Raw genomic sequence first — 24,620 nt, 5'->3', positions numbered from 1 at the left:
AGAGAAGAAGAGAAGGGAGGAGATGATGACGTCTGCCAACCAAACTAACCTCCCTCAATTTTATTTATTATTAAAATTAAAATAAAATAGTATCCAAGACTTTATTAACTGCATTTATAACTCTAGATTTATTAATATAACAAATTAAAATGGTGAGTATTTTTTCAGTAATAAAATTTAACAATAAAAACAATAAAGTGATATTTTGTCTAAATGTATATTTTTGATATTTGACACTATCGCATCTATTCCCCTTGAAATTGTTTTTAATATAAAAAACTATTTTTTGTTTGTTATAATAAATTCGCAGGATGAAGATGTTTTGGCACTACAAAGACTGGAGCATTTAATGACTGAATTTTTTTCACCTGAAACAAATAATGAACGTAAGAGAACGATTGAACAGAGCCTTCATGAATTCGTTGCTCAGGTCAATTCCTGGAGGCCTTGCCTTCATTTTTTATCATCGACAAATAATCATTTTGTCAGTATGTTCGCCTTGTCCACATTGGAGGTAATAATGCTGTTAATTAATTAATTAATATTAGGTAGTTTTTTAAATGAAAAATTACATAATTTGATATAGTTGAATGAATTAAATAATTAGGTATTTTGTTTGTAATTTATAAAAATTTTCAGACAACTATTGGAAGACGATGGGCAATTTTGCCTTGGGAGGACAGAGCATTAATTAGATCGACTTTATATACACTTTCTCTCGAACGCGGTGTTGCTCCTTTCATTAGAAATAAAGTTGTTAAACTTGTCGTCGATATTGCGAGACACGATTGGCCACATTTTTATCCCGATTTCTTTGCGAATATTTTACAGGTTTTACTTTTTTCTTTCTTCTTTCTTCAACAATTATTGAAAATAATGAGAATTTGAAAAGGAAAAAGGTTTATTTTTTCTTCTTTTTCTAGTTATTGGGCCACAAGCACACGAGACTACTTGGTTTAGTTTATTTACGAACAGTATCTGAGGAATTAGCAACTCCACGTGAAGATTTGCCAGTTCATCGAAAAGCGGAATTATTGAGAATTCTCGGAGCACAAGTGTCAACGACCCTCGATGCACTCACAGGTAGAGTAGAAGAAAACTCACCCCTTTTACACCAACTTTTTTATAAGGAAAACTAATATTAAATTTGTTTGTCTTTTAAAGGTTTACTACGCGAAATGAATAAATTATACAATCGTTCTGGAACAATAACACCGCCACCATCGCCAACGGGAGGAAATAATATTCCTCCATTACGTGCCGTTTTAGATGTCGAAGGATTGTCGTCAATGGGCAACAATGAACTTTGTATAGCAACTCTCGATGTCTTGGCTCATTTATTTAGTTGGATAATCCTTGCCGAGCACATTACACCAAATTTATTGGATGCCATATTCGCATGTGCCAAATATCACGATTCAATGGTAAAAAAAAAAAAAAACGAGAAAAAGAATTTTAAGCAAACTAGAAAGTTTTTTTAAATTTTCACTTGAATCATTAATATTATGAAAAATGGAATTTCTACTTTGCAGAATGTTAAGCAGATAGAAACGGCTGTTCAAGCAATGACAACGATAAATGAATTATTGTACAGGCCTTGTTCGCCGAGTAGTGTAACAGACAGACTGCTTCTACAAATTTTTCACAAAGCAATCGAAATATTTCAATCCATGGAGCGATTGGATACAATCGACGAAAGGTAAATTCATTTTATTATTCAAATAATTTAAATTTATTTCCTATTTTTTTATGCATTATTTTGTTGTTAATGCAAACAAAAATTTATACTTGAATTCTATTTGTTTTCCCGTTGTTTTTTCACACACAGCTACATGGAAAAAACGACAGAATTTTTACAACTATTCGTAACAAATCATTTGAAACGCGTTGAATCGTGTCCAAAATTTCCAGTTAATACATTATTGGAAATTTTATATCATCACACATTTCAACAGTGTTCAACAATTAATGGATATTTACGTTGTTTGGAAGTGTGGATTGTACTTTTAGAGAGTAGTCAATCGCAATATGCGACAATTGCTCATGCACTCGCTGAACGTGTATTACAAAAGATCAGTTTTAAAATCGAAGCTCGTACACTCAAGTTTCTCGATACGGAAAATCTTGATGAAAATGTAAGGCGTATTTGTTTATTATTATTTATTTCATTTTGGTCGTATTATATTATATTTATCATTTTCTTTTTCTTTTTCTTTTTCTTTTTTTTTTTTTTTTGTTACAGGACGAAACAGAATGGCAGCATTTTTTAAGATGTAACATTGAATGTTTGGCAAAAATTGCCGACATATCGCCCGTTCCAATTTTTACACTATTGGTGAGAATAAAAATTAATTCTCTTCTTTTCTTCTTAGAGAAAATAAATTCAATTTGAATTTTTTGTGAATTATTATTTTTAATTTTCAATTATAAATTTATCAAGTTTTGTAAACAAAAAAAAAAAAAAAAAAAAAAGCAAACAACAACCAACTGAACTTAATGTTCAATATTTGAAAATGTTGACAGTATCGCTCGTGGAGAGAAGCATTGAGTGTATTTGGAGAATTGGGAAATGCAGTATCTAATGGACAAGTACTTTTACTTAACGAAAATGAAGCATCGAGTGTTGATGCACATTTACGTGATTTGGCGTCCACAACGCAAGCATTAGCTCGACTTTATACAATTTTTAGTAGCAAGTATCTTTTCTTCTTTCAAAACAAAAACAAAAAAAAAAACACGAGAAAAATATAATTAAAAAGAAGATGATTAACAATTTTTCATTTACAGGCGATCAACAAACGAATTCGGATCATGTTTTAATCGAAGAATTAATTGTACAAACTTTAGAAGCTTGTGCATTCGCCAGAGACAATCAATTGTTCCGAGCTGCTCTTCAACCCGCCGAAATTGTACTCGATCTTATTGAAGTGTGAGTTTAAATACCATTCTAATTCTTATTCTTATTATGTATTTAATTTTTTGTTAAAAGAAAATTGGAAATTATTAGAAATTAAAAAGAGAAAATGATTGTGAATAGAGTTACTTTTGCAGGCACTCGCAATTATTGGCGTCGCTACAAGCATGGTGCCATTGGATTTGTGGTCGACAATCGGAAAAAATTAGAGAAACATTGAGCGAACGTTGTATACAATCGTGCCTTTGGGCATTGACTTATACATCGCCTTGCGATGCCCCGCCAGCGAATTTAATTCATTCAGCTGCGCATTTATTGCAAAGTATCACTGCAATTCTTAAACCAAATTTATGGGATCAATCGTTATTCACCGATTTACTTTGCACACAAGTCTATCATCATCCACACTTAAAAACCGATACTGTTAAAGTATTACGAAGGGCATTGACAAACGGAATTATCCTTCCGCCCGGCGACAATGCAATGCGACAAAGATTAATGAGTAAATTTCATTTCTTAAAATATCAAATAATGAATAAATTAAAATAGATAACTCCGTCTTCTTTTCTATTGTGTGTGTGTGTGTAGATGTTCTAGTGGCGACTTTATCGGAACCTTTAGGAGTCGAAGGACAATCAATGCCACCGGATCCGATAGTGGTGTCTTTGTCGGCTATTAATTTAAAACAACTTCTCGACGATTGTTCATCGTCGTCGACAATTGTTAAGAAATTAGTTCACTCCAGTTTAGAGCAATCTGTGAAGAGAATATTGGAATTATTGCCGCATTTTATTCGTAATCAGGGAACAAGTGAGACGTTACTCAGTTTCTTGCACACGGCATTTTTAGTTCTTCAACAACAACTTGGCGCTGAATTTACACAGAATGCGGTACAAGAAATGTTACACGTTTATACAAGGTAATATTCATAATTTTATTAATTTTTCCTTTTCATATTTTAAGAGAACATTTTTTATTCTTTTTCTTTTTCTTTTTAGGGAAAATATTTCTTCGGGAGCGGCTCTTGATCAGTTTTTGGAAATTTTAATCTTGGTCGTTTCGGCTCCAAGCAATGCATTTAAAGCGTTTGTTCCTTCTGTAATTAGTTTGTGTCTTGGACACGTTTGGCCGGCAGTGAGTAATGATCTTTGTTCACATCCCGATACAACTCTCGTATTATTGCGATTATTTCACAGGTAAAAAGCGCAGGAATTTTCTCTAAATTAGTTACTACTAAACTATGTAATTAAAAATTGTTAACTGAAGCGCACTTGAAACTAAAAGTTTTAACTGCAAATTTATTAAAACAAATGAATAAATTGAATAATTTAATCAATCTTGTAAAATACGTTTTTTTACGTATTCGTATAAAGTTGAAAAGAAAAAATTATGTTTTTATTTTTCAGTATTTTGATTCATCGTTGGCAATATTTTTATAATTCATCGATACTTCGTACGTTTGGTCATCAGGAGGAGGAGGGTGGTGGTGGTGGTGGTGGTGGTGAGGAGATCATTGAACACAAGGAGGAACTTGTCGCAATTCTAGAAGCATTCGGTCAAGCTTTACTTCAATCCGATGTAAATATTTTTCGTCAGAGTCTTCAATGTCTCGAACAATTAAATGCACGCTGGCGACTTTATCAACGTTCAGTGTTTAAAAATCATCTTCTTGAAAGATTTCTCATGGCTCTCTTCACCGTACTTTTTCATCGGTGAGTATTATTATTATTAGTTTCCTAACTTTATTAATAATTTTTCTTTTTATATGTTTTCAATTTTTTTATTCATGTCTTGAAAATCATTAAATTCTTGTAAAAATTTTATGGAAAATTTGAAAATAATAGAATTTCTTCCAAGATTTTATTATTTATGAAAATATGTATGTAATTGAATTCTTGTCAAGAATTTTATTACATTTTTCGAAAATTCTAATTAAATTCTTTGGTGAATTTCTTTGAAAATTTTTAAAATAATGGATTTAAAGTTTTAGTTGATTTTAATTGGTAATTTTAAATGTAATTTAATTTTATGAAGAATTTCATTCAAGTTTTTAATACAATCGTGTTGTTTCTTATATTGAAAATAAAACATTTGATTATTAAATGTTGATCAGATTTTTAGAAAATATTTAACTATACTATAATTGGTCAATTTTTGTGATTTTTTATAATACTGAATTTTTTCAGATGTATCTTAATATTAATTAAATAATTAATTTTTTCCAGATCTCATAATTTATTAGCAGACGAAATAGCAAACGCGATTCATAGTCTTGCGACTGTTGATATTGCTTGGTTTTTTGGTAATTTTATACCAACATTTTTAACAAGCTGCGAAGGTTTGGATAATGTACAAAGATCTACATTAATGGAAAATTTCGATAAATCAACTGTAAGTATTTGTAAATTTTAATTTAAATTCCATAGAAATTAATTTTTTTCTTACTTGGTTTATATTTCTATTGGTGGTTCCATATTTAGTAGATATTTGTTTTGTAATTTGATTTATTTTGAAAATATCAAGTTAATAAATAAAGTAATTAATTTCAGGATCAACCAACATTGACGCGATCAGTTCTTCGACTGGTTTCTGATTTGAGATGTTACCAGTTGTTGTGCAGGCCCGGATGAAAAAAATTGTCAACAATTGCAATCAAGAGTATTTTAAATAGACTCTATTATGTTTAAAACAATATCATCTCTTTAGGAATTTTGTCTCATCGATCAATCGATTTTTTTTCCTTTTGGACATTATTTTTAACATTAATAAAATAACATTGAAGACAGTGTGTGCGTTGAATTATCAAATAAATTAAATTCTCGAAATTTATAAATATTCAATTGATTATTTGAGAATGTGTGAAAAAAATTAATTAACATTCATCAAATAATAATCACACACAACTTGAAATATTTCAGAAAAATTGAAAAATTTCGTGAATTTAATTTTTTTGTAATGTGATATTAACCAGTGAGAATTTAATGTGATCGAGAGGATAATTATCTTGAAGGTTGGAAAGAAGAAGAAGAAGAAAATCCTTAAGAAATTTTCTAAAAGAAAAGAAGTAAAATGTGTGCTTTTGTGATGGAAGAATTAGCGCACACGGAATTCTTCCTTTTTTTTTATTTCGTGTGACAAAACGGTGATGACCAACTCTGCTGTTGAGTAAATATGTTCTTTTATATTTGCAAATTAATGAATTTTTGCAACAATTTTTATGTGAGAATCACTGCCGCGATTTTATTAAAATTATAGTTAAGTATTAACTGTTTTAAATAAAAGATGTTTTATACAAATTTTCTTTGTACTATTTTTCTTTAGTTTAAAAATTAAAAATTTTAATTCAAAGAAAAAGAATTTTTTGCAATATTGTCAAGTGTTCTCGATTGAAAAATAATTTATAAAATAAAGAGACATAATTTTTTATCTTGGAGAATAAATTTATATTTATACTTGTGCCTCTCGTGCAATCTAAAATCTCTCCATTCTTCACTGTGATAAAAGAGGAGGAGGAGGAGGAGGAGGAGGGTCAAAGATAAGACTCGTTTTATTTTCACAGTCAAGTAAAATAAAAAAAAAAAAAAAAATACACGAATCAAACAGTTGTTTGTTCGGCATTTTGAATGTGGTGGTGGTGTCGCGGGGCAAAAAAAGGAAACGATGTATTGTAATTTATTGAAAAAAATGTCAACAAAAAATGTGGAATTTACAAAAAGTTTAGTCACTGATTCGAAATATGGATTTTTGAAACAACTTGGTCTCAGCAGCGCGGAAAATCCTGGATTGTACGATGGAAATTGGGGAGGATCGGGAAAGGTAGGTGGTACATTGTATACTTGATGAAGAGAATAATTAATTTGTGAATATTTTTAAAAAAATGTTCTGTCTTCTTTTTTTATTTTTTAAAGGTGATTGAATCAATTTCGCCGGCTAGTGGAGAAGTGATAGCAAAAATTCGCGAATCAACTCCAGAGGAAGTTGTGAATGCAATTTCAAAAGCCAGAAAAGTATGGCCGCAATGGGCATCGCTGCCAGCTCCGGCTCGAGGGGAAATTGTCCGTCAAATTGGCGATGAGCTCAGAAAAAATTTACTTCCTCTCGGTCAATTAGTTTCCCTCGAAATGGGCAAGTTTAATTTTTTTCTTTAAGAATTGAAAAAATTAAATTAATTTAAGAAAAAAGTTATAAAGAAAAAACTAAATGAAAAACATTCTAGGTAAAATATTACCGGAAAGTATTGGCGAGGTACAGGAATATATTGATATTTGCGATTACGCTGTGGGATTATCGAGAATGTTCGCCGGTGGTATTTTTCCATCGGAAAGAAGGGATCATGCTTTACTTGAAAAATGGAATCCTCTGGGAGTAATTGGCGTTATATCGGCGTTTAATTTTCCCATTGCGGTATAAATTCAAATTTTCTATTTAAAAAGAGAAAAAAAGAATGATAATTGTCTCAAAGAAAAGAAATAAAGAAGAAAATAACAGAACGAACAGAACAAACTAATAACAATTTCAGGTTTACGGTTGGAATAGTGCAGTAGCGATGATTTGTGGAAACACTGTTGTGTGGAAAGGTGCACCTTCGACACCTCTAGTTTCAATAGCGACAACAAAAATAATTAGCGGAGTCTTGGAGCGAAACAACATTCCCGGTTCTGTTGCTTCATTAATAACTGGCGGTGGCAATGATGTTGGTGAGGCGCTTGTCAACGACAAACGGTGAAAATTACTATAAATAATAATTAACAATTATTAGAATTTAGAAAAAATTCCAAAAATATAAAAATTAACATTATTTTACTATATTTATATTTTCAGAGTTCCATTAGTATCGTTCACTGGAAGTTCAAAAACAGGGAAAGAAGTTGCCCTTAAAGTACAAAGCAGATTTGGAAAGTGTTTACTCGAATTAGGAGGCAACAATGCCCTTATTGGTATTTAGACGCAGTTTTGAATTACAAAAATAGTACTGAGAAATAAATATTAAATAACAACAATTAGAAAAACAGTAGTAGGAAATAAATTTAACAAAAATTATTTAGAGTCCTAATAACGCGCAAAATCTATAACGGTTTTTTAATTTTCAGTTGCACCAGATGCGAATTTAGAAATGGCAATAAGAGCCGCTGTTTTCTCATGCGTTGGAACTGCTGGTCAACGATGCACAACAACGAGAAGATTAATTTTACATAAAACGATAAAAAAGGAATTTCTCGAAAAACTAAAGACTGCGTTTAAAAGTATTTTCAAAAGAATTGGAGATCCACTGGACGAATCAGTTCTTTATGGTCCACTTCACAATCAAGAAGCCCTCGATAATTTTAAGGTTTCTTTTTCATAGATAAAAAAGAATAGGAAAAGATTAAAAAAAGCAGTGAAGAATAATTAAAATTAGCTTTAAATTAAAAATTTGAATTTTAAAATTGTTTTTTCCCTCAGAAATCGGTGAGAATTGCAGCAGAGGAAAATGGCGGAACTGTGGAATTTGGAGGAAAACATATTGTTGAAAGATCAGGTTTCTATGTGGAACCAACAATAATTACCGGTCTATCGCCGAACGATCCAATTGTTCAACAGGAAACATTTGCTCCAATTGTTTATATTTTTGAATTTGATTCACTTGACGAGGCAATTGAAATGAATAACAATGTTGAACAGGGATTGAGCAGTTCTCTATTCACAAATAATATTCAAAACGTATTTCAGGTAAGACTACTGAATCCTCTTTCTTTAAATCTTTATTATTTTTTAAATTTAAAATTCATTTCCTAATTTTTCAATTTTCCAAATTTTAGTGGATTGGACCACTTGGATCGGATTGTGGAATTGTGAATGTAAATATAGGAACAAGTGGAGCTGAAATTGGTGGCGCATTCGGTGGTGAAAAATCCACGGGCGGTGGACGAGAAAGTGGTAGCGATTCATGGAAACAATATATGAGACGATCGACGGTAACAATTAATCATGGAACTGAACTTCCACTCGCTCAAGGAATTAAATTCGAATAGAGAGAGAGAGAGAGAGAGAGAGAGAGAGAAAGAATAAGAAACAAAAATGTCAATTTCACGAATTTAATTCAAATCTTATAAAATCTACCTCGATGTCGACAGACGCTTTTTTATGAAATTTATAAACTTGCGGTAAATCGTATCTTAATTCAGCAATTACTTTCGCCTTCGTTCCAAGTTGAATACCTTTTTTTAATACATAATTTCGTGTACTTCTCTTGTGCAATGAATAAACGGCTTTACGCGCGAGTTTTGTTCCAATTTCCAAAAATTTCATATCAATACCTGCATTATGCTTTGTACCAAATGGCGGATTCATAATCACCGTATCGAAATATTTCTCGAATTTTCCTGCAATAAAAACAAAACACAAGAGAGAAAGAGATTAAGTACATTTTACAATTTTAATTCACATAAAACAGTTAAAATCTAATAATTCTCAGAGGCTAGAAAAAAAAATTTCAATTTTTTAAAATCATTTTCGGGAATTCGATTATCTTCAACAATTTTTTATTAAAAATCAAAAAATTGAAAAAAATTTCCAATTTTATTAGTAGTAAAATTTTTTAAATTTTGAATCTAAAATTCTTACAAAATTGAAAAAAAATTAATATTTCAACAATAAAACAAATTGCGGCGGAATCAAAAAATACAAATTTTACATGAAGAGAGAATATCTCGATTATTATTATTATTTATAGTTTATACGGATTGAAAAAATAAAAAAAAAAAAAATGAAAATAACAAACCTGGTAAATATTGAAGAACATCGCACTGCACCGCTTCAATGTCTAATTCCATTTCTTGACAATTATTGTAAAAAGTTTGCAGTGCGTCGCGATCAATTTCAAAACCAATGACACTTGAGGCGCCAAGCATTTGTGCTCCTAGGGCGAGTGTTCCACATCCGGTTCCCAAATCGGCGACAAGACAATTTTCCAAATCGTTAAATTGCGATTGGGCAGTGTATAAAATATTTGCGGCAATATGACCACTTGTTGGATATTGTTCAAGTAATATCTTTGGCTTATCAAAAACTTCAAGTTCCTGTAGATATTCCTCTAGTTCTCTTAAACGTAATCTGGCCATTGTTTCTTTCCTCTATTTTTAAACTAGAAATATATTCTACTTTGTAAAAAAGTCATTTAATCTCAAAATTTATTTTCTTTTTCGTATTAAAAAATCTGTTTTCTCTTCTTTTGTGTGTGTGTGTGTGTTTAGTAAAAAAAAAATATATTTTTTTGAAAATTGTCAAAAATATTTTCCTTTAATAATTTATTTTATAGGCAATTATTTGTTGTTGTCAAAACGTGGTAACACTGGTAATATTAAATTTCCAAATGAAGAATCTTGAGTTACAAAAAACCCATATGAATTTGAATGTGCATTGTGAAGCGCTGCTCTTTGCGAAGCGCTTATTGTCACTCCATCGCTGGTCTGTGTTGTCGGCTATTAAGAAAAAATTATAATAAAACAATTTTAAATGAAAATGGTAAATTAAAAAAAAAATATATCTGTAAATTATAAAATTTATAAGAAGACAAAATAATATTGTTTGAGAAAAAAAAGAACTTTACCACAGTAGTTGTTGCAGAACCGGCTGTAGCAGTCAAAGAAGAACCTAAATTTGGTGTTACACCTTGTTTTAGTAACATCTGCTTTTTTAATTGTAACTCTTCTAAAATTTTCCTGTTTTGCAGTTCTAATAAAATTACGGAGCCAAATTAGTACAATTTTTTTATTCAAAATAGTTTATTAACTTTTACGAACGTTTTTACCTCGTGAATTAGTTTGGGAAAAAGCCATCAAATCTCTCGTTTCGTATTTAATAAAAGTTGAGTTAAAACAAAAGAAAAATTACTACCTACTAATTGATAATAAAAAAATAAATAATACAATTTTTTATTTGCACAATGTCAAACAAATGTCCACGTAAACAAAATTTAAGGTTAGAATTTGTCGTCTGCTCACCTCAATGATTCTAAAGGCTAACACACAACTATTTCGTGAAGGCGTTCGCGAATGTAAAGCATGAGTTAAAAAAGGACACCGCTATATCTCTGTCCTTTTCTAACCCATGTTGAGCAGAAAACGTAAAGCAAAGCAGAATTTCATGAGAGTGGAAAGGACAGTGAGTGATATAGAACTATCTCTCTTGTACTCATGAAATTCTGCTTTGCTTTACGTTTTCTGTTCAACATCAGGGTTAGAAAAGGACAGAGATATATATATTTGTGTCCTTTTGTAACTCATGCTTTGTGTTCGGCGTTCGCAAACAACATTCGCAAAAGTTGTGCTTAGGCCTAAATTAAAGGCCTTCCAACAAAAAAAAATTGTCTATTGTGGACTCAACCTTAGGATCCTAACTATTGTAGAAAGGCCTTTATGAATGCCTTCTTGGTTATGAGCAGCAGGGAGCATTATGAGACAGAGTCGACAGAGCCACGTGTTTAATCAGGTAAATTTTTATAATTTTTTTCCCTTTTTTAACTTATTATTATTATATTTTAATTGAAAATAATAAATAATAATAATTTTAATAATTTACTATCAATAGCTGTATATTAAGATAATTAAGGCATAAAGTGATTTCTTTTCCACATGCATTAAAATGAAATGATAGAAATGCTCAATAAATATTCTAAATCAGAATTTTAAAGTTTATCTAGTTTATCACACACAATGTAGAAAACATGATGAAAAGTATTTCCAAAAATGACAAAGTGATTTTTTGAGTAACATGCACTACCAACTGATTTTTTTCAATTTAAAACAATGTTTTGCTTGAAAGATATAATATATACTACAACTGTGTAATGTACGTTGCTTCTATTGTTTCAGATCATATCCTACATACATTTCGGCAGGAGTTTCAAAACAGTAAGTAGTCCATTTTTATTCGCCTTTTATTTGCCAGTCACTTAAATATTATACAATAATGATGAACTACATTAACCAAAGTTTATGAAGTCCTGATTTTATAGAAACATGCACTACCAACTGATTTGTAATTAGAATTAGAAATTTACTCATATAAAAAAATCCATTTTTTAATACGATTTTATCGTTTTACAGAGTTTTAAAAAGGGGCCACGACATGCAAAAAGAATTCAGATGTGCTACAAAATGGTGGTGTCGTAGTCGTCGTAGAAAATTCAAAAAGGTAGGGAAAATCAGCTTTCCTCATCTAATCTTAATATCGAATAATCACTTAAAAAAATGATGAACTATACCATTTTAAATGAAGAAGTCGTGATTTATTATGAAACATGCACTACCAACTGACTTGAAATTCTAATTAATACATTTTTTTAAGTGAAAAGGACCATTTCTAATACAATTTTGTCGTTTTAGAGAGTCTTACTAACATTTCACACAAAAACCAAGTGTTGTGGATTTCCAAACAGATGTCACTCAACCGCTGAACTGAAATGTGTGATGGAAGGTTTAAAATGGTTAGTAGTTTTATTTTTTTTACAAGTTCAATTAGTTTATTACTTAAAAAAATGATGTGTACTTTACCAAATTAAATGAATTCGTGATTTATTTATGAAACATGCACTACCAACTGATTTCTAAAAAAATTAATATATTCTTCTATTTTTTAAGTGAAAAGGACCATTATTTCTAATCAACTTTTATCGTTTTAGAGAGTCTTACCATTTCACAAAAAATCAGTGTGGATTTTCAAAGAGAATACAGAAGATGTAGAATAAAATCTTGCAACAGAAAGTTCAAAAAGGTAAATTGCTTTATTTTTTTTTTTATTTTATTATAATTTCAATTATTGTTTAATTACTTTATAAATATGATAAACTATACCATTTTAAATGAAGAAGTCGTGATTTATTATGAAACATGCACTACCAACTGACTTGAAATTCTAATTAATACATTTTTTTAAGTGAAAAGGACCATTTCTAATACAATTTTGTCGTTTTAGAGAGTCTTACTAACATTTCACACAAAAACCAAGTGTTGTGGATTTCCAAACAGATGTCACTCAACCGCTGAACTGAAATGTGTGATGGAAGGTTTAAAATGGTTAGTAGTTTTATTTTTTTTACAAGTTCAATTAGTTTATTACTTAAAAAAATGATGTGTACTTTACCAAATTAAATGAATTCGTGATTTATTTATGAAACATGCACTACCAACTGATTTCTAAAAAAATTAATATATTCTTCTATTTTTTAAGTGAAAAGGACCATTATTTCTAATCAACTTTTATCGTTTTAGAGAGTCTTACCATTTCACAAAAAATCAGTGTGGATTTTCAAAGAGAATACAGAAGATGTAGAATAAAATCTTGCAACAGAAAGTTCAAAAAGGTAAATTGCTTTATTTTTTTTTTTATTTTATTATAATTTCAATTATTGTTTAATTACTTTATAAATATGATGAACTATACCATTTTAAATGAAGAAGTCGTGATTTATTATGAAACATGCACTACCAACTGACTTGAAATTCTAATTAATACATTTTTTTAAGTGAAAAGGACCATTTCTAATACAATTTTGTCGTTTTAGAGAGTCTTACTAACATTTCACACAAAAACCAAGTGTTGTGGATTTCCAAACAGATGTCACTCAACCGCTGAACTGAAATGTGTGATGGAAGGTTTAAAATGGTTAGTAGTTTTATTTTTTTTACAAGTTCAATTAGTTTATTACTTAAAAAAATGATGTGTACTTTACCAAATTAAATGAATTCGTGATTTATTTATGAAACATGCACTACCAACTGATTTCTAAAAAAAATTAATATATTTTTCCATTTTGTAAGTGAAAAGGACCATTATTTCTAATACAGATTTATTGTTTTAGAGAGTCTTGCTATTTCAAAAAACAAGTGTGGATTTCCAATGAGAATACATCAGTAGAGAAGAGCAGAAATACAGATCTGATTGTAGAATGTTTGAAATGTGGTTGGTAGTTTTTTTCTTTATTCAACTTTAATTGGTTAATTAATTTAAAAAAAAAAATGATGAACTTTAACAATGTAAATGAAGAAGTAGTGATTTATTTTATGAAACATGCACTACCAACTGATTTACAATTGCAATTATGTAATTCATCTTTTTATGTAAAAAAGTGCATTTCTAATAAAAAGTTTTATCGTTTTAGCGAGCGCCTTTTCATTTAATCAAAATTGTCAAGCGGCGGTGGCGATTCCCAAAGAGATGTGCAATTAAATTTGATTGCAGAAAGTTTAAACAAGGTTGGTACTTTTTTTTTATTTAACATGGATTACCAAAAAACAAATTAATGATGAACTTTACCAAATTTCATGAATTACTGATTTATTTTTGAACATGCACTACCAACTGATTTTTAGTTTGAAACTAATATTTTATTTTTTTATATCGAAAAGAACATTTTTCATGTAATTTTTTTTCTTTCTGCAGAGTCTCACTGTTCAACAACAACAACAACATTGCGGATTTCAAAGAAGATAACAGATGAGTACTTTCTGGATTATAGCAGGACAAAATGGTAAATATTTATTACTTTTTCCGCTGGTCATAAGAAATAGTTAGACTCCCCTCCCCTCTTAAAGTCTTACACAATTAGTCAATGAGTCAATGATTTCGCCAATTCTTTTCTTATTATCCAAAAGTGAAAGATGAATATTATTAAAATTATTATTCCAAAGTGAACTAGAATAGTGTAGAATATTAATAATATTTTATATGAGGAAGTCCTTATCTCTAATTTGGTGGTTCACCTCTGAAAAGTAGAAGAGAAAGTGTTTCGAAGGAAAAAATAAAGGGAAGAAAATTATGGAGGAATTATGTACAATGTTTAGATGGTAAATAACTTTACTCTTGTACGCAATTTAAGATAAATTTATCAGGTTCGTGACCGCTTTAACGAACTCTGTTTCGATTTTAAACTATTTTTAATAAAAAAGAAATGAAATGAAAAAATAACATTATTAGGCAAAATATCAAACTAGAATTATTTTTAAAACTAAACATCATTGTTTGTGCAATGAAAAAATTATGATTATTAATTGTGATTTAGAGAATTAAAATGAGAAATTTACTTTGGACTTTTTTGAAATATGTTTTTAAATTTGGCAATACCTTATTTGGTTCTGCAGCAAAGACAATGAGGACGACGTTTTGACCATCATCCATTGTTTCGAATTATCGAGTATATTTATTTTCAACAGTACATAATAACGTATGTCGTCTTATAATAATGTATGTTATCAGTCATTTTAACTTTGATTACTCTCTACAACATGGGGTTCTAAATGTAATGTGTAGGGTGTAAACCTTGGCACCAATTTTTTTATTAAAGTTAATGCCTTAGGGGACCAATGTAGATCACACAATATCGAGACTTGTGTGTCGACAGTGTGGTGGCCTGCAAAAGGTTTGATACTTGAATTATTCTTCTTTTATCTTGAAGAGAAATATATAGAAATTTTTAACTTTAATTATGTGCGTGAGTTTATTATTAAAGAGAGAATTATATTGACTAGTGAATTAAAAATAGTGAGAAATTAATAATAGATAATAAAGATTCTAGAAGAATTGAATAGTGAATTTATATTATTTGTTAATAGGAATTTATTTCAATCAACTAGTAAAGAATTGGTGAAAAAAAATTTGTATATCATTTTAAAAAAATGCAATACCTTAAAACAAGATAGTCAAACAATAGGGTAATTTAATTTTAATTAAAAGCCACTTGTATTATATTTTGGTCAAGTTAATTTCAACCTTTAGTAGGACAGAACTTTCAGTGCTTATTGGGGTGTATTGGAGTTTACACCATTATTATTTTATCTAGAAAATACCCCCTCGACTGTAATATCTCTGCGGTTCTACTTGATGGATTTTAGATTTTCAACTCTTAAATTTCTATGTACGTTTTTACTTGAAAAATTGTTTAAAAAATTATTAAAATCTTTAAGATATATTAGCTTTTTGTATAGATAGTTTTTAAATAAAAATGTATGTATATATTTAACAACTAAGATTTATCAAGTCGTTTCCATTTTTTTACTTTTAAAAATTAATCCAAATTTCAATTAAATTTCAAAAAATAGAAAAAAATATGTTGAATTGACTCTAAATTTAAAATTTATATTTTGTGTTTTTATTATCCATAACTCCTGCCTGCTTGTGACGTGTAATACATTTTAATAAAAGGAATATATTTTTTCTCCATTACAATTTTCAAAAATATCCAGAAAATATTATCCACGTATTAATTGAAAAAAGAAATTGATGCTTGTTGAAATTATTTTCTATTTTTATCAAATATCAAATATATTTACAAACCTATAAAATTATACTACTAGTTTAAATTAATAATTCATTTCCATTCTTAGATTATTGATAATGATGATGATGATGTCTTTGACTAAAGTAACTGAAAAATCTACACTGGAGAAGCGGCAACCAACTGAAGAAGAAGAAGAAGAAGACGTTTGTAAATCAACAGAATTTGATTTATCTGAATCTACTTGTTGTTGTTGTAACAACAAGGATGATGCAGACTTTCGTTTTGAAGCAATCCACTGTCTACAGTCTAGTGGTGGTGGTGGTGGTGTTGTTGTTAAAAGAAATGACATTTTACCAGAACGTGGAGCGTGGGGTAGCAAGGTAAAAACTATTATTAATTTATCTTTTTTATTCAAAAGCTGCGAAGAAGTAAAAATCCCTTTTCTACACTGAGAAAACTGGAGTATTGGACTAAACATCTGGAGGGACAAATCGTTCATATTTGAGAGTTAGCTATTGGATAACAATCTAAATGTTCAAATACACCATTGTTGACAGATATTCGTGCCATTTCTCTTGGAGGGAAAATGAGTTTATAACATAGGGACAAATTAACCATCTTGAGAAATCCCTTCCTTATCCGGCGCGAAATAAGCAAAGGAAACATACACTTTTTGAACCTCTGAATTTGACTCTCCAGTTTTCTCAGTGTACGATCCGTCGCTATTTATACATATATTTTGCCTTCTTATATTATCGCGCGCGCGCGCGCCGCAACAAAACCTTTTTGGATAAAACTGGTCAGCAAAAATAAAATGGCATATCGGGACGCATGATTATTCCCCAAATGTCATTTTTCCGAAATGTCATTTTACCGAACTGCTCTTTTGCGAATAGTCATTTTTGCGAAAAGCCAATTTTGCGAAATGTCACTTTTGCGAATTGTCATATTTACGAAAATCTATTTTTGCGAATTGTCATTTTTGCGAATCGCAATTTTTACGAATTGTCAATTTTTCGAAAACTCATTTTTGCGAATCGCCATTTTTACGATTTGTCAATTTTTCGAAAACTCATTTTTGCGAATTGTCATTTTTGCGAATCGCCATTTTTACGATTTGTCAATTTTTCGAAAACTCATTTTTGCAAATTGTCATTTTTACGAAAAGACATTTTTCGAAAACTCATATTTGCAAATTGTCATTTTTACGAAAAGACATTTTTGCGAAAAGCCATTTTTGCGAAAAGTCATTTTTACGAATTGCTATTTTTACGAATTGATATTTTTGCGAATTGTCATTTTTAAGAAATGTCACTTTTGCGAATTGTTACTTTTGCGAATCGCCATTTTTACGAATTGCCATTTTTACGAATTGTTATTTTTGCGAAAAGCTATTTTTGCGAATTGACATTTTTGCGAATCGATATTTTTACGAATTGTCAATTTTCCGAAAAGTCATTTTTGCGAATAGCCATTTTTACGAATTGTCAATTTTCCGAAAAGTCATTTTTGCGAATTGTCATTTTTGCGAAAAATACAATAGTGAATTTATAGATACCTACAAGTTTCTATTGTATTTTTCGCAAAAATGACAATTCGCAAAAATGACTTTTCGGAAATTTGACAATTCGTAAAAATGGCGATTCGCAAAAATGACTTTTCGGAAAATTGACAATTCGCAAAAATGGCAATTCGTAAAAATGACTATTCGCAAAAATGGCTTTTCGCAAAAATGACATTTCACAAAAATGTCTTTTCGTAAAAATGACAATTCGCAAAAATGAGTTTTCGAAAAATTGACAAATCGCAAAAGTGACAATTCGCAAAAATGACATTTCTCAAAAATGACAATTCGCAAAAATGTCAATTCGCAAAAATGACTTTTCGCAAAAATGACTAATCGTAAAAATGACATTTCAGAAAAATCCCTTTTCGCAAAAATGACATTTCACAAAAATGTCTTTTCGTAAAAATGACAATTCGCAAAAATGACTTTTCCGAAAATTGACAATTTGTAAAAATGGCGATTCGCAAAAATAACTTTTCGGAAAATTGACAATTCGTAAAAATTGCGATTCGCAAAAATGACAATTCGCAAAAGTGACATTTCGCAAAATTGGCTTTTCGCAAAATTGACTATTCGCAAAAGTGCAGTTCGGTAAAATGACATTTCGGAAAAATGACATTTGGGGAATAATCATGCGCCCCTGGCATATCCGCGCAGAGATGAGATTAAACCTTTGTAAAAAATCAAGTTTTTAATTCGATACAATAATTTTTTCCGTAGGTCGAGTTCATCTTGTCAGTTGTCGGACTTGCAATTGGGTTAGGTAATTTATGGAGATTTCCATATCTTTGTTACAAGAACGGAGGAGGTGCATTTATGGTTCCATACTTTATTGCACTTGCTTTGGCCGGAGTTCCAATGTTTTTAATGGAACTTTCATTAGGACAAATGATGACTACTGGAGGCTTAGGAGTCTTTAAAATTGCTCCAATTTTTAAAGGTTTCTGTATTTTTCAAATTTTTATATTTTTCTTCATTGAAATATATTAAAATTCAAAAATATTAAAAAAATATTTCTTTTTTAAACCATATTTTTTGTAAGATATAAAATCCTGATTCAGTTATTCATTTTAAAAAAATTGTTTATATGAATTAATTACTTTTTACAATTCTCCAAATACACTGTTGCCATATGTAACTCGCAATGTATAATCTATAATTATTATTAGTTTCGTTAGAAGTGTTTTTTTTAAATTAAATAAATTGATAAAAAAGTTGTCACTCACAATAAAAATTAGCTATATTTGAAACGTGATCTATACACACTATTATAATCTAATATAAATGAAGAAAATGACTTGAGTACAATTTATCAATCTATGCCTTTTCGGACGTGGTGCGCGGTGGTATTAAAGATTACATTCAAGTATATAAAAAGCATATTATAAACTCAATAAGAGAAAAATCACTTTCTTCTCATATTGTTAGTTTATTCTTTAATACACTGTGAGCTAATTTTTATTATTTTACCTATGAAAACGTCGTCGTTAATTTTAGTATTTTATTTAGGAATTGGATATGCAACATGCGTACTTTCATGTTGGACTAATATATATTATATTATAATTTTGGCATGGGCTCTTTTCTACTTCTTAGTATCCCTTCGTTCTGGCAAGTATACCTAAATATTCAAAAATATTAGTTATTTTCAGGACGTCTACTGTGTGTGTGAAGATTTAACATATGTATCTTTACTTTTTCACTTTTCTAATTTTTTCCCTTTACAGGGCTCGAACTAGCAGGTCCGCGCGTGAAAAGTCCGTAATTTTATTCAAAAAAAGGATGAAAAATTCAATTATCTTTAGAAATAATTAAATTCTTCTCTGAAATTCGCAATTATTTGAAAAAAACAAATTTAATAAAATACTACACAAACTTTTAATTATTTTCAAAACATAATAAAAATTTCACAGGAGTTTCATTAATTACAAATTTTTTTATAAATTTCTTCGCAATCATTCAATAAATTATTTTCATAAATAAAGAAATTTTTATGGGGATTCAATTATTGTTTTCGTAAATAATAAAATTCTTTAATGATTGAGTAGAGTTAAATCCTTCCATAATTTAGTTGATATTATTGTTTAATAAATGATTATGGTAAAAATAATCGATTTAAAAAATAATTTTAGTTGAAAATTCTTGTAAATAATGATTTAATTGTAAATGATTTTATCAATTTGCAATTTTTAATTATTATAAAACATGAATAAGGAATCAATCACTCGGAGTTGAATCAATATCTTCATGTTTTATAGTTGTGAAAAATTGAATTTCTAGTTTTAAAAGTAAAATGTTTTATTTTATTTGACTCGGACTGTTTGTATATTTTTTGCCAGTATAATATTGGTCCATAAAGTTAGTATTTTTAAATACTTTCACTATGGTTCAAACCGCCTGGCTTTATTATTTGTTTTTTAAAGGAACTTGAAACAAATACAAATCACGCAAAGTGCGTTAATTAATGATCTATATAGGATTATCAATTCATAGATGTGCCATGGAGAACTTGCGATAATTCATGGAATACACGACTTTGTATAAGTGGTGCGTCAGATCAATTGAATAAATTATGTTGGAAAGAAAACAATGATACGATATGTCCTACTTCATTCGGAAACATCAGTCATTCTCTTATGAAAGACCCTGTTAAAGAATTTTGGGAGTACGTTCAATTATTATAATAATTATGCTCTTTAGAGCCATAATTTTGATTCACACTTTCATTATTGTGTGTGTGTGTGTAGGAGACGAACATTGCGAATTTCAACTGGCATAGAAGATGTTGGAGGTATACGATGGGAGTTGGCCGGAACCCTTGCAATTGTGTGGATAATGTGTTATTTTTGTATTTGGAAAGGAGTGAAATGGACAGGAAAAGTATAATATAATAAATAAACTGCTAGTAACACTATTATTAATTTATTTTTATTATCAATATTATTGAGATATTTATTCTTTCTCAATTAGCACACAAACAAAAACAAATTTCTCTCTTATTAAATATTAGTCCATTTTCTACGCATTTTTAATAACTGATACATTTCTTTAATAGGTAGTTTATTTTACGGCCTTATTTCCATATGCACTCTTGATAATTTTATTAATAAGAGGATTAACATTACCTGGTGCTTTTGAAGGTTTAAAATATTATGCGACACCTAATCTCTCAAAGCTTGGTGATCCAGAGGTAATTCAACAATATCTGCAAATATTATCATGTAGTTGATTAAAAAACATGTAGTATTAATGTTATTAAAATCTTGGAAAAAATGCAAATCACTTTTAAAGGAATTTAAAAAAAAAAAAAAACTTTTTAAAAGTAAATACAAAAAAATATATTAATAATTTCTTTAGGTATGGATAGATGCTGTAACTCAAATATTTTTCTCATATGCTTTGGGACTTGGGGCACTTGTCGCCTTGGGTAGTTACAACAAATTCAATAATAACGTCTATAAGTAAGTATTTTTTTATATTTAAATTGCGTCAATTTTTGTCATGCAACTTGTGTGTGTGCTACTATTTATCACAAGGGTTCTATAGAGTAAACAATATCTATTATAGTCTAGAGTGTTGTCGTGTTACGCGCGCAGAAGTAGCAGGGAAAAATTAGAAATAAATTGATCATTTAAAATAAAAAAAAAACAATTAACTTGAGAAGCAGTATTTTTCATCCGACTATTTAATTATTATTGCTTTAAGAAATTATTAATTTTTTAATTATTTTATAAATAGAGATGCACTGATTGTCTGCTGCGTGAATTCTGGTACAAGTATTTTGAGTGGTGTAGTGATATTTTCGGTTGTTGGTTTTATGGCACATGAGCAACAGAAGCCAGTTGCAGATGTAGCAACTTCTGGTAAGAAATGTATATTTTTATAAAAATTATTTAAAAGTTTCACATTTTTGTAAATTGTAAATAAATACTAATGCACATTTTTTTTATAAAAAGGACCTGGATTGGCATTTCTTGTTTATCCTTCTGCAGTTTTACAATTACCAGGAGCGTCAATTTGGTCCTGCTTATTTTTCTTTATGTTTCTTTTAATTGGCCTTGACAGTCAGGTAATAATAATAATAATAATAATAATAATAATAATAATGTTGAAACATTTATAATAACCCGTTAATATGGATTAAATATAATTTTCTTTTTTCAAATATACGAATATATCATTTTTTCTAGTTCTGCACTGTTGAAGGTTTCATAACAGCAGTAGTTGATGAATGGCCAAATCTCCTAAGGAAAAGAAAAGAAATATTCATAGCTATTGTCTGTTTTCTTTCTTACTTGATTGGACTTTTATGTGTGACTGATGTAAGCAGCACAGCACAGAGATTTAGCCACGCACTATTAAGAAAAAAAAAAAAGATTTTTTATTTACATTATTTTCTTACCCAATCTTAATTATAATAGGGAGGCATGTACGTGTTTCAACTTTTGGATTCTTATGCAGTCAGCGGATTTTGTCTCCTCTTCCTCATGTTCTCTGAATGCATAGCAGTATCATGGGCCTTTGGCGTCAATAGATTTTATGATGGGCTTCGTGACATGATTGGCTACTATCCATGCTTCTGGTGGAAAATATGTTGGACTGTCACGACACCAGCTATATGTATCGTAAGTTAAAAAAAATGATTTTTTAAAAATCACAAATTACTTAATCCTTCTTAATAAAGACATATAGTAATATAGAGAGAGAGAGAGAGAAAGAGGAGAGGAGAGGAGAGGAGGAGGAAGGAGAAAGAAACAAAAATTTCAACAAAATTATTGTTGTAAAAAAAACATTATTTTCGCAGGGTGTGTTTATTTTTAACTTGATCAAATTTGTACCTGTCAAATATCTAAATTATGAATATCCATGGTGGAGTCATATGCTGGGATGGCTCTGTGGTTTATCTTCAATGCTAATGATTCCTGGATATATGATCTATATTTGGTTTGCTTCATCTGGAAGTAGTTCAGAGGTAATTTTCATATACATATACAATTTACCTGACTTTACGCGCGCGCGCGCAATTAACAAAATGACATGTTTCAGAAATTTAGAAAATTAGTACGGATAAATGATGACATTGCGACTTTAAGGAAAAAATCTAATAATGCAACAGCAGAAATATTTAAATAAAATGAGACTTCATTCTATGAAAAGCAGCTGGTGATGAAAATTTTAATTAGAAGGTGATTAAAATTTTTAGTATAATAAAATATGCACAATTTAAAATTTAATATTAAAACTTTCATTAATTTTATATATATACAGATACTTTTTAAAATAAAATAGTTTTATACAATTTATTAAAATAAAGTTTGACTAATCCACAATAGAGTATCAATAATAATTGAGGCTCCCAATTCAAAGAGAACCGGTCGGACGCTCGGACGACACGCGCAACTGCCAGTCAGCAGTGAGTGGCCTCTGGGCCACTCACTGCTATAGCCGACTGGTACTAGCAGCACGTGTCGTCCGAGCGTCCGACCGGTTCTTGAATTGGGAGCCTCAATTAGAAGAGTGTTTTAATCTAATCTACACTTAATTGATATATTTGTGTATTATATATAGATTTTTTTTAACTATTATAAAAAATTATAGTTTATTACGCTGAATTGTTTTTATACGATCCATAAGTTGTTCTTTCCATTGTTCCTCAGAGACAGTATTGGCCCATTCTGGAATTGCCGTATTAGGTAAAGAAAAAGAAGCCATAACATGTTTGACTTGATTGATTTTGTCTGCATCCATATCAATATTTGAGCAATTGCAAGAAGAAGAAGAAGAAGAAGATGACCAAACTTGCACTACTGTCTCTGACTGTATTATCTATAAAAAAAAAGAAAGAGTATCATGAAAAAACTTGTAAATTTTCAAGACCATTTAGTATAACATACATATTTAAATCTATTATATTTTAATATGATTTAAACGCACATGTGTCTGGCTGTTTGTCGATTCAGGCAATTCTTGTTCAACATTTAATGGGATCCATTCTGCTTCGTCCTTAAACATTGAAACGTAATTTAATAAAATATACTAAAGAAATGAAAGTGCGTTCTAAAATAAATGTGCTCCAATTTCAAAATAAAAACAATTGTTATTAAAAAAAAAAAAATGTCTGTACAAAATGTTGTAACAATATTAAATGATAATAAAAGTTCCTTTATATAAATAGAGCATGTAAAACAAACCTCATCTTCTTCCAGTAATAAATCTCCATCTACTGGTTCTTGTGCTAATGGAACATAACCCTCAACTGTATGGTCTTCATCATCGCTTTCAGAATCATCACTTGCAGTTACTCCAGTATTAATATTTGAAGCACTCCAGTTTTCATCAACAACATCATGTTTTGGTTCAGGAGACATTATTATTATTAGAAAAGCATCTATTTAGTTTTGCTACAGTAGCAATAACACCATACCTAAGGAAATCGCAATTTAAACGAGGAAAATTAATTTTCTTAATCTAATCAATATTCAAAAAATGTAATTAAACTGATGAAAAAATATTTCGTACGAATGCTAAAATTAATTAATAATGAATGTAAGTGAATTCTAAATTTCAAAACCCTTTTCACATTAATGTATATATAAATTAAATTTACAATTTTTTTTTTTTTTGAAAAAAATGAAATAAAGTTTTACAAATCTCTTCGCGAGTAGGCGTATAAATATTTTTATATTCTATCTTATAGTAAAATATAAAATAAGCACATAAAATTACCCTTTAAATATTTAAAACAATATTTACGTTTATGTAAATATTATTTTTTTATCTTTTATTATATTTATATAAAAAAAACCTTCAAACTTTTGAAAAGTGAAACTTGAAAACCTATACAGGTTGTGGAGAATGTATAGTACTATTTATTTTGCGTTTAA

At 29.4% G+C, this 24,620-nt stretch overlaps 6 protein-coding genes across 12 annotated transcripts; 3 read left to right on the top strand and 3 right to left on the bottom strand.

Annotated features, from left to right (window-relative positions):
- The first annotated feature begins 1 nt into the window (after position 1).
- Positions 2–6,210, top strand: LOC122498747 (exportin-6). The gene is made up of 16 exons (XM_043606638.1): positions 2–152; positions 311–514; positions 640–831; positions 924–1,083; positions 1,165–1,424; positions 1,533–1,699; positions 1,829–2,135; positions 2,243–2,335; positions 2,524–2,692; positions 2,788–2,929; positions 3,052–3,416; positions 3,503–3,833; positions 3,913–4,110; positions 4,321–4,626; positions 5,140–5,305; positions 5,464–6,210. Exons 1-16 carry the CDS (start codon positions 150–152, stop codon positions 5,542–5,544), a joined length of 3,144 nt encoding a protein of 1,047 aa, XP_043462573.1. The 5' UTR covers positions 2–149; the 3' UTR covers positions 5,545–6,210.
- A 244-nt stretch (positions 6,211–6,454) lies between these two features.
- On the top strand, positions 6,455–9,038 carry LOC122498710 (putative aldehyde dehydrogenase family 7 member A1 homolog). Its single transcript, XM_043606579.1, has 8 exons — positions 6,455–6,730; positions 6,823–7,039; positions 7,131–7,318; positions 7,434–7,636; positions 7,736–7,851; positions 8,005–8,243; positions 8,357–8,623; positions 8,713–9,038. The coding sequence occupies exons 1-8, from the start codon at positions 6,575–6,577 to the stop codon at positions 8,923–8,925; spliced, it is 1,599 nt and encodes a 532-aa protein (XP_043462514.1). The 5' UTR covers positions 6,455–6,574; the 3' UTR covers positions 8,926–9,038.
- Positions 8,975–10,035, bottom strand: LOC122498712 (rRNA N6-adenosine-methyltransferase METTL5). Its single transcript, XM_043606580.1, has 2 exons — positions 9,675–10,035; positions 8,975–9,276 (listed from the first exon to the last, which is right to left on the bottom strand). Exons 1-2 carry the CDS (start codon positions 10,012–10,014, stop codon positions 8,981–8,983), a joined length of 636 nt encoding a protein of 211 aa, XP_043462515.1. The 5' UTR covers positions 10,015–10,035; the 3' UTR covers positions 8,975–8,980.
- A 51-nt stretch (positions 10,036–10,086) lies between these two features.
- On the bottom strand, positions 10,087–10,911 carry LOC122498713 (SOSS complex subunit C homolog). Its single transcript, XM_043606581.1, has 3 exons — positions 10,704–10,911; positions 10,503–10,627; positions 10,087–10,374 (listed from the first exon to the last, which is right to left on the bottom strand). Exons 1-3 carry the CDS (start codon positions 10,729–10,731, stop codon positions 10,216–10,218), a joined length of 312 nt encoding a protein of 103 aa, XP_043462516.1. The 5' UTR covers positions 10,732–10,911; the 3' UTR covers positions 10,087–10,215.
- A 291-nt stretch (positions 10,912–11,202) lies between these two features.
- On the top strand, positions 11,203–23,506 carry LOC122498708 (sodium- and chloride-dependent GABA transporter 1-like). Of its 6 annotated transcripts, XM_043606572.1 has the most exons (25): positions 11,214–11,383; positions 11,767–11,805; positions 12,001–12,088; positions 12,280–12,380; positions 12,576–12,667; positions 12,869–12,969; positions 13,165–13,256; positions 13,458–13,558; positions 13,755–13,855; positions 14,055–14,148; positions 14,336–14,423; positions 16,276–16,549; positions 18,457–18,676; positions 19,246–19,347; positions 20,230–20,401; positions 20,484–20,616; positions 20,792–20,926; positions 21,094–21,197; positions 21,475–21,599; positions 21,693–21,805; positions 21,927–22,058; positions 22,158–22,361; positions 22,541–22,708; positions 22,783–22,922; positions 23,394–23,506. In XM_043606572.1, the coding sequence occupies exons 12-24, from the start codon at positions 16,286–16,288 to the stop codon at positions 22,867–22,869; spliced, it is 1,959 nt and encodes a 652-aa protein (XP_043462507.1). In that variant the 5' UTR covers positions 11,214–11,383; positions 11,767–11,805; positions 12,001–12,088; positions 12,280–12,380; positions 12,576–12,667; positions 12,869–12,969; positions 13,165–13,256; positions 13,458–13,558; positions 13,755–13,855; positions 14,055–14,148; positions 14,336–14,423; positions 16,276–16,285; the 3' UTR covers positions 22,870–22,922; positions 23,394–23,506. The 6 variants fall into 6 exon arrangements, with proteins under 6 accessions (XP_043462508.1, XP_043462507.1, XP_043462509.1 ...); XM_043606573.1 differs by lacking the exons at positions 12,576–12,667; positions 12,869–12,969; positions 13,165–13,256; positions 13,458–13,558 and having other exon boundaries at positions 11,203–11,383; XM_043606574.1 differs by lacking the exons at positions 11,214–11,383; positions 11,767–11,805; positions 12,001–12,088; ... (6 more) ...; positions 14,055–14,148; positions 14,336–14,423 and adding an exon at positions 14,466–14,739.
- LOC122498709 (male-enhanced antigen 1) lies at positions 22,329–24,620 on the bottom strand. 2 transcript variants are annotated; one of them, XR_006301250.1, is made up of 6 exons: positions 24,463–24,620; positions 23,928–24,160; positions 23,671–23,739; positions 23,343–23,562; positions 22,575–22,691; positions 22,329–22,350 (listed from the first exon to the last, which is right to left on the bottom strand). XR_006301250.1 is itself a non-coding variant. In XM_043606578.1 (5 exons), the coding sequence occupies exons 2-5, from the start codon at positions 24,102–24,104 to the stop codon at positions 22,672–22,674; spliced, it is 486 nt and encodes a 161-aa protein (XP_043462513.1). In that variant the 5' UTR covers positions 24,105–24,160; positions 24,463–24,620; the 3' UTR covers positions 22,509–22,671. The 2 variants fall into 2 exon arrangements, 1 of the variants encoding a protein (XP_043462513.1); XM_043606578.1 differs by lacking the exon at positions 22,329–22,350 and having other exon boundaries at positions 22,509–22,691.

Source organism: Leptopilina heterotoma, unplaced genomic scaffold (genome assembly GCF_015476425.1).
Source record: "Leptopilina heterotoma isolate Lh14 unplaced genomic scaffold, ASM1547642v1 Lhet_158, whole genome shotgun sequence".
NCBI lineage: Eukaryota > Metazoa > Arthropoda > Insecta > Hymenoptera > Figitidae > Leptopilina > Leptopilina heterotoma.
This window is presented reverse-complemented; position numbering and strand designations above follow the sequence as displayed.

What these genes read in the sequence shown, in the direction of transcription:
- LOC122498709 (XM_043606578.1), bottom strand. Translation starts at nt 24,104, where the DNA reads ATGTCTCCTGAACCAAAACATGATGTTGTTGATGAAAACTGGAGTGCT. An exon ending in TATTACTGGAAGAAGATGAG is followed by an intron (nt 23,740 to 23,927) that starts GTTTGTTTTACA and finishes TCAATGTTTAAG; the next exon opens with GACGAAGCAGAATGGATCCC. An exon ending in TCGTATAAAAACAATTCAGC is followed by an intron (nt 22,692 to 23,342) that starts GTAATAAACTAT and finishes AACTACTTCCAG; the next exon opens with ATGAAGCAAACCAAATATAG.
- LOC122498710 (XM_043606579.1), top strand. Translation starts at nt 6,575, where the DNA reads ATGTATTGTAATTTATTGAAAAAAATGTCAACAAAAAATGTGGAATTT. An exon ending in GCGCTTGTCAACGACAAACG is followed by an intron (nt 7,637 to 7,735) that starts GTGAAAATTACT and finishes TTATATTTTCAG; the next exon opens with AGTTCCATTAGTATCGTTCA. An exon ending in ATATTCAAAACGTATTTCAG is followed by an intron (nt 8,624 to 8,712) that starts GTAAGACTACTG and finishes TCCAAATTTTAG; the next exon opens with TGGATTGGACCACTTGGATC.
- LOC122498747 (XM_043606638.1), top strand. An exon ending in TTGGATACAATCGACGAAAG is followed by an intron (nt 1,700 to 1,828) that starts GTAAATTCATTT and finishes TTTCACACACAG; the next exon opens with CTACATGGAAAAAACGACAG. An exon ending in TTCCAATTTTTACACTATTG is followed by an intron (nt 2,336 to 2,523) that starts GTGAGAATAAAA and finishes AAATGTTGACAG; the next exon opens with TATCGCTCGTGGAGAGAAGC.
- LOC122498712 (XM_043606580.1), bottom strand. Translation starts at nt 10,014, where the DNA reads ATGGCCAGATTACGTTTAAGAGAACTAGAGGAATATCTACAGGAACTT. An exon ending in TGTTCTTCAATATTTACCAG is followed by an intron (nt 9,277 to 9,674) that starts GTTTGTTATTTT and finishes TTTTTATTGCAG; the next exon opens with GAAAATTCGAGAAATATTTC.
- LOC122498708 (XM_043606573.1), top strand. Translation starts at nt 16,286, where the DNA reads ATGATGATGATGATGTCTTTGACTAAAGTAACTGAAAAATCTACACTG. An exon ending in GTGGAGCGTGGGGTAGCAAG is followed by an intron (nt 16,550 to 18,456) that starts GTAAAAACTATT and finishes TTTTTTCCGTAG; the next exon opens with GTCGAGTTCATCTTGTCAGT. An exon ending in TAATTGGCCTTGACAGTCAG is followed by an intron (nt 21,806 to 21,926) that starts GTAATAATAATA and finishes CATTTTTTCTAG; the next exon opens with TTCTGCACTGTTGAAGGTTT.
- LOC122498713 (XM_043606581.1), bottom strand. Translation starts at nt 10,731, where the DNA reads ATGGCTTTTTCCCAAACTAATTCACGAG. An exon ending in TTCCCAAACTAATTCACGAG is followed by an intron (nt 10,628 to 10,703) that starts GTAAAAACGTTC and finishes TAATTTTATTAG; the next exon opens with AACTGCAAAACAGGAAAATT. An exon ending in GTTCTGCAACAACTACTGTG is followed by an intron (nt 10,375 to 10,502) that starts GTAAAGTTCTTT and finishes TTTTCTTAATAG; the next exon opens with CCGACAACACAGACCAGCGA.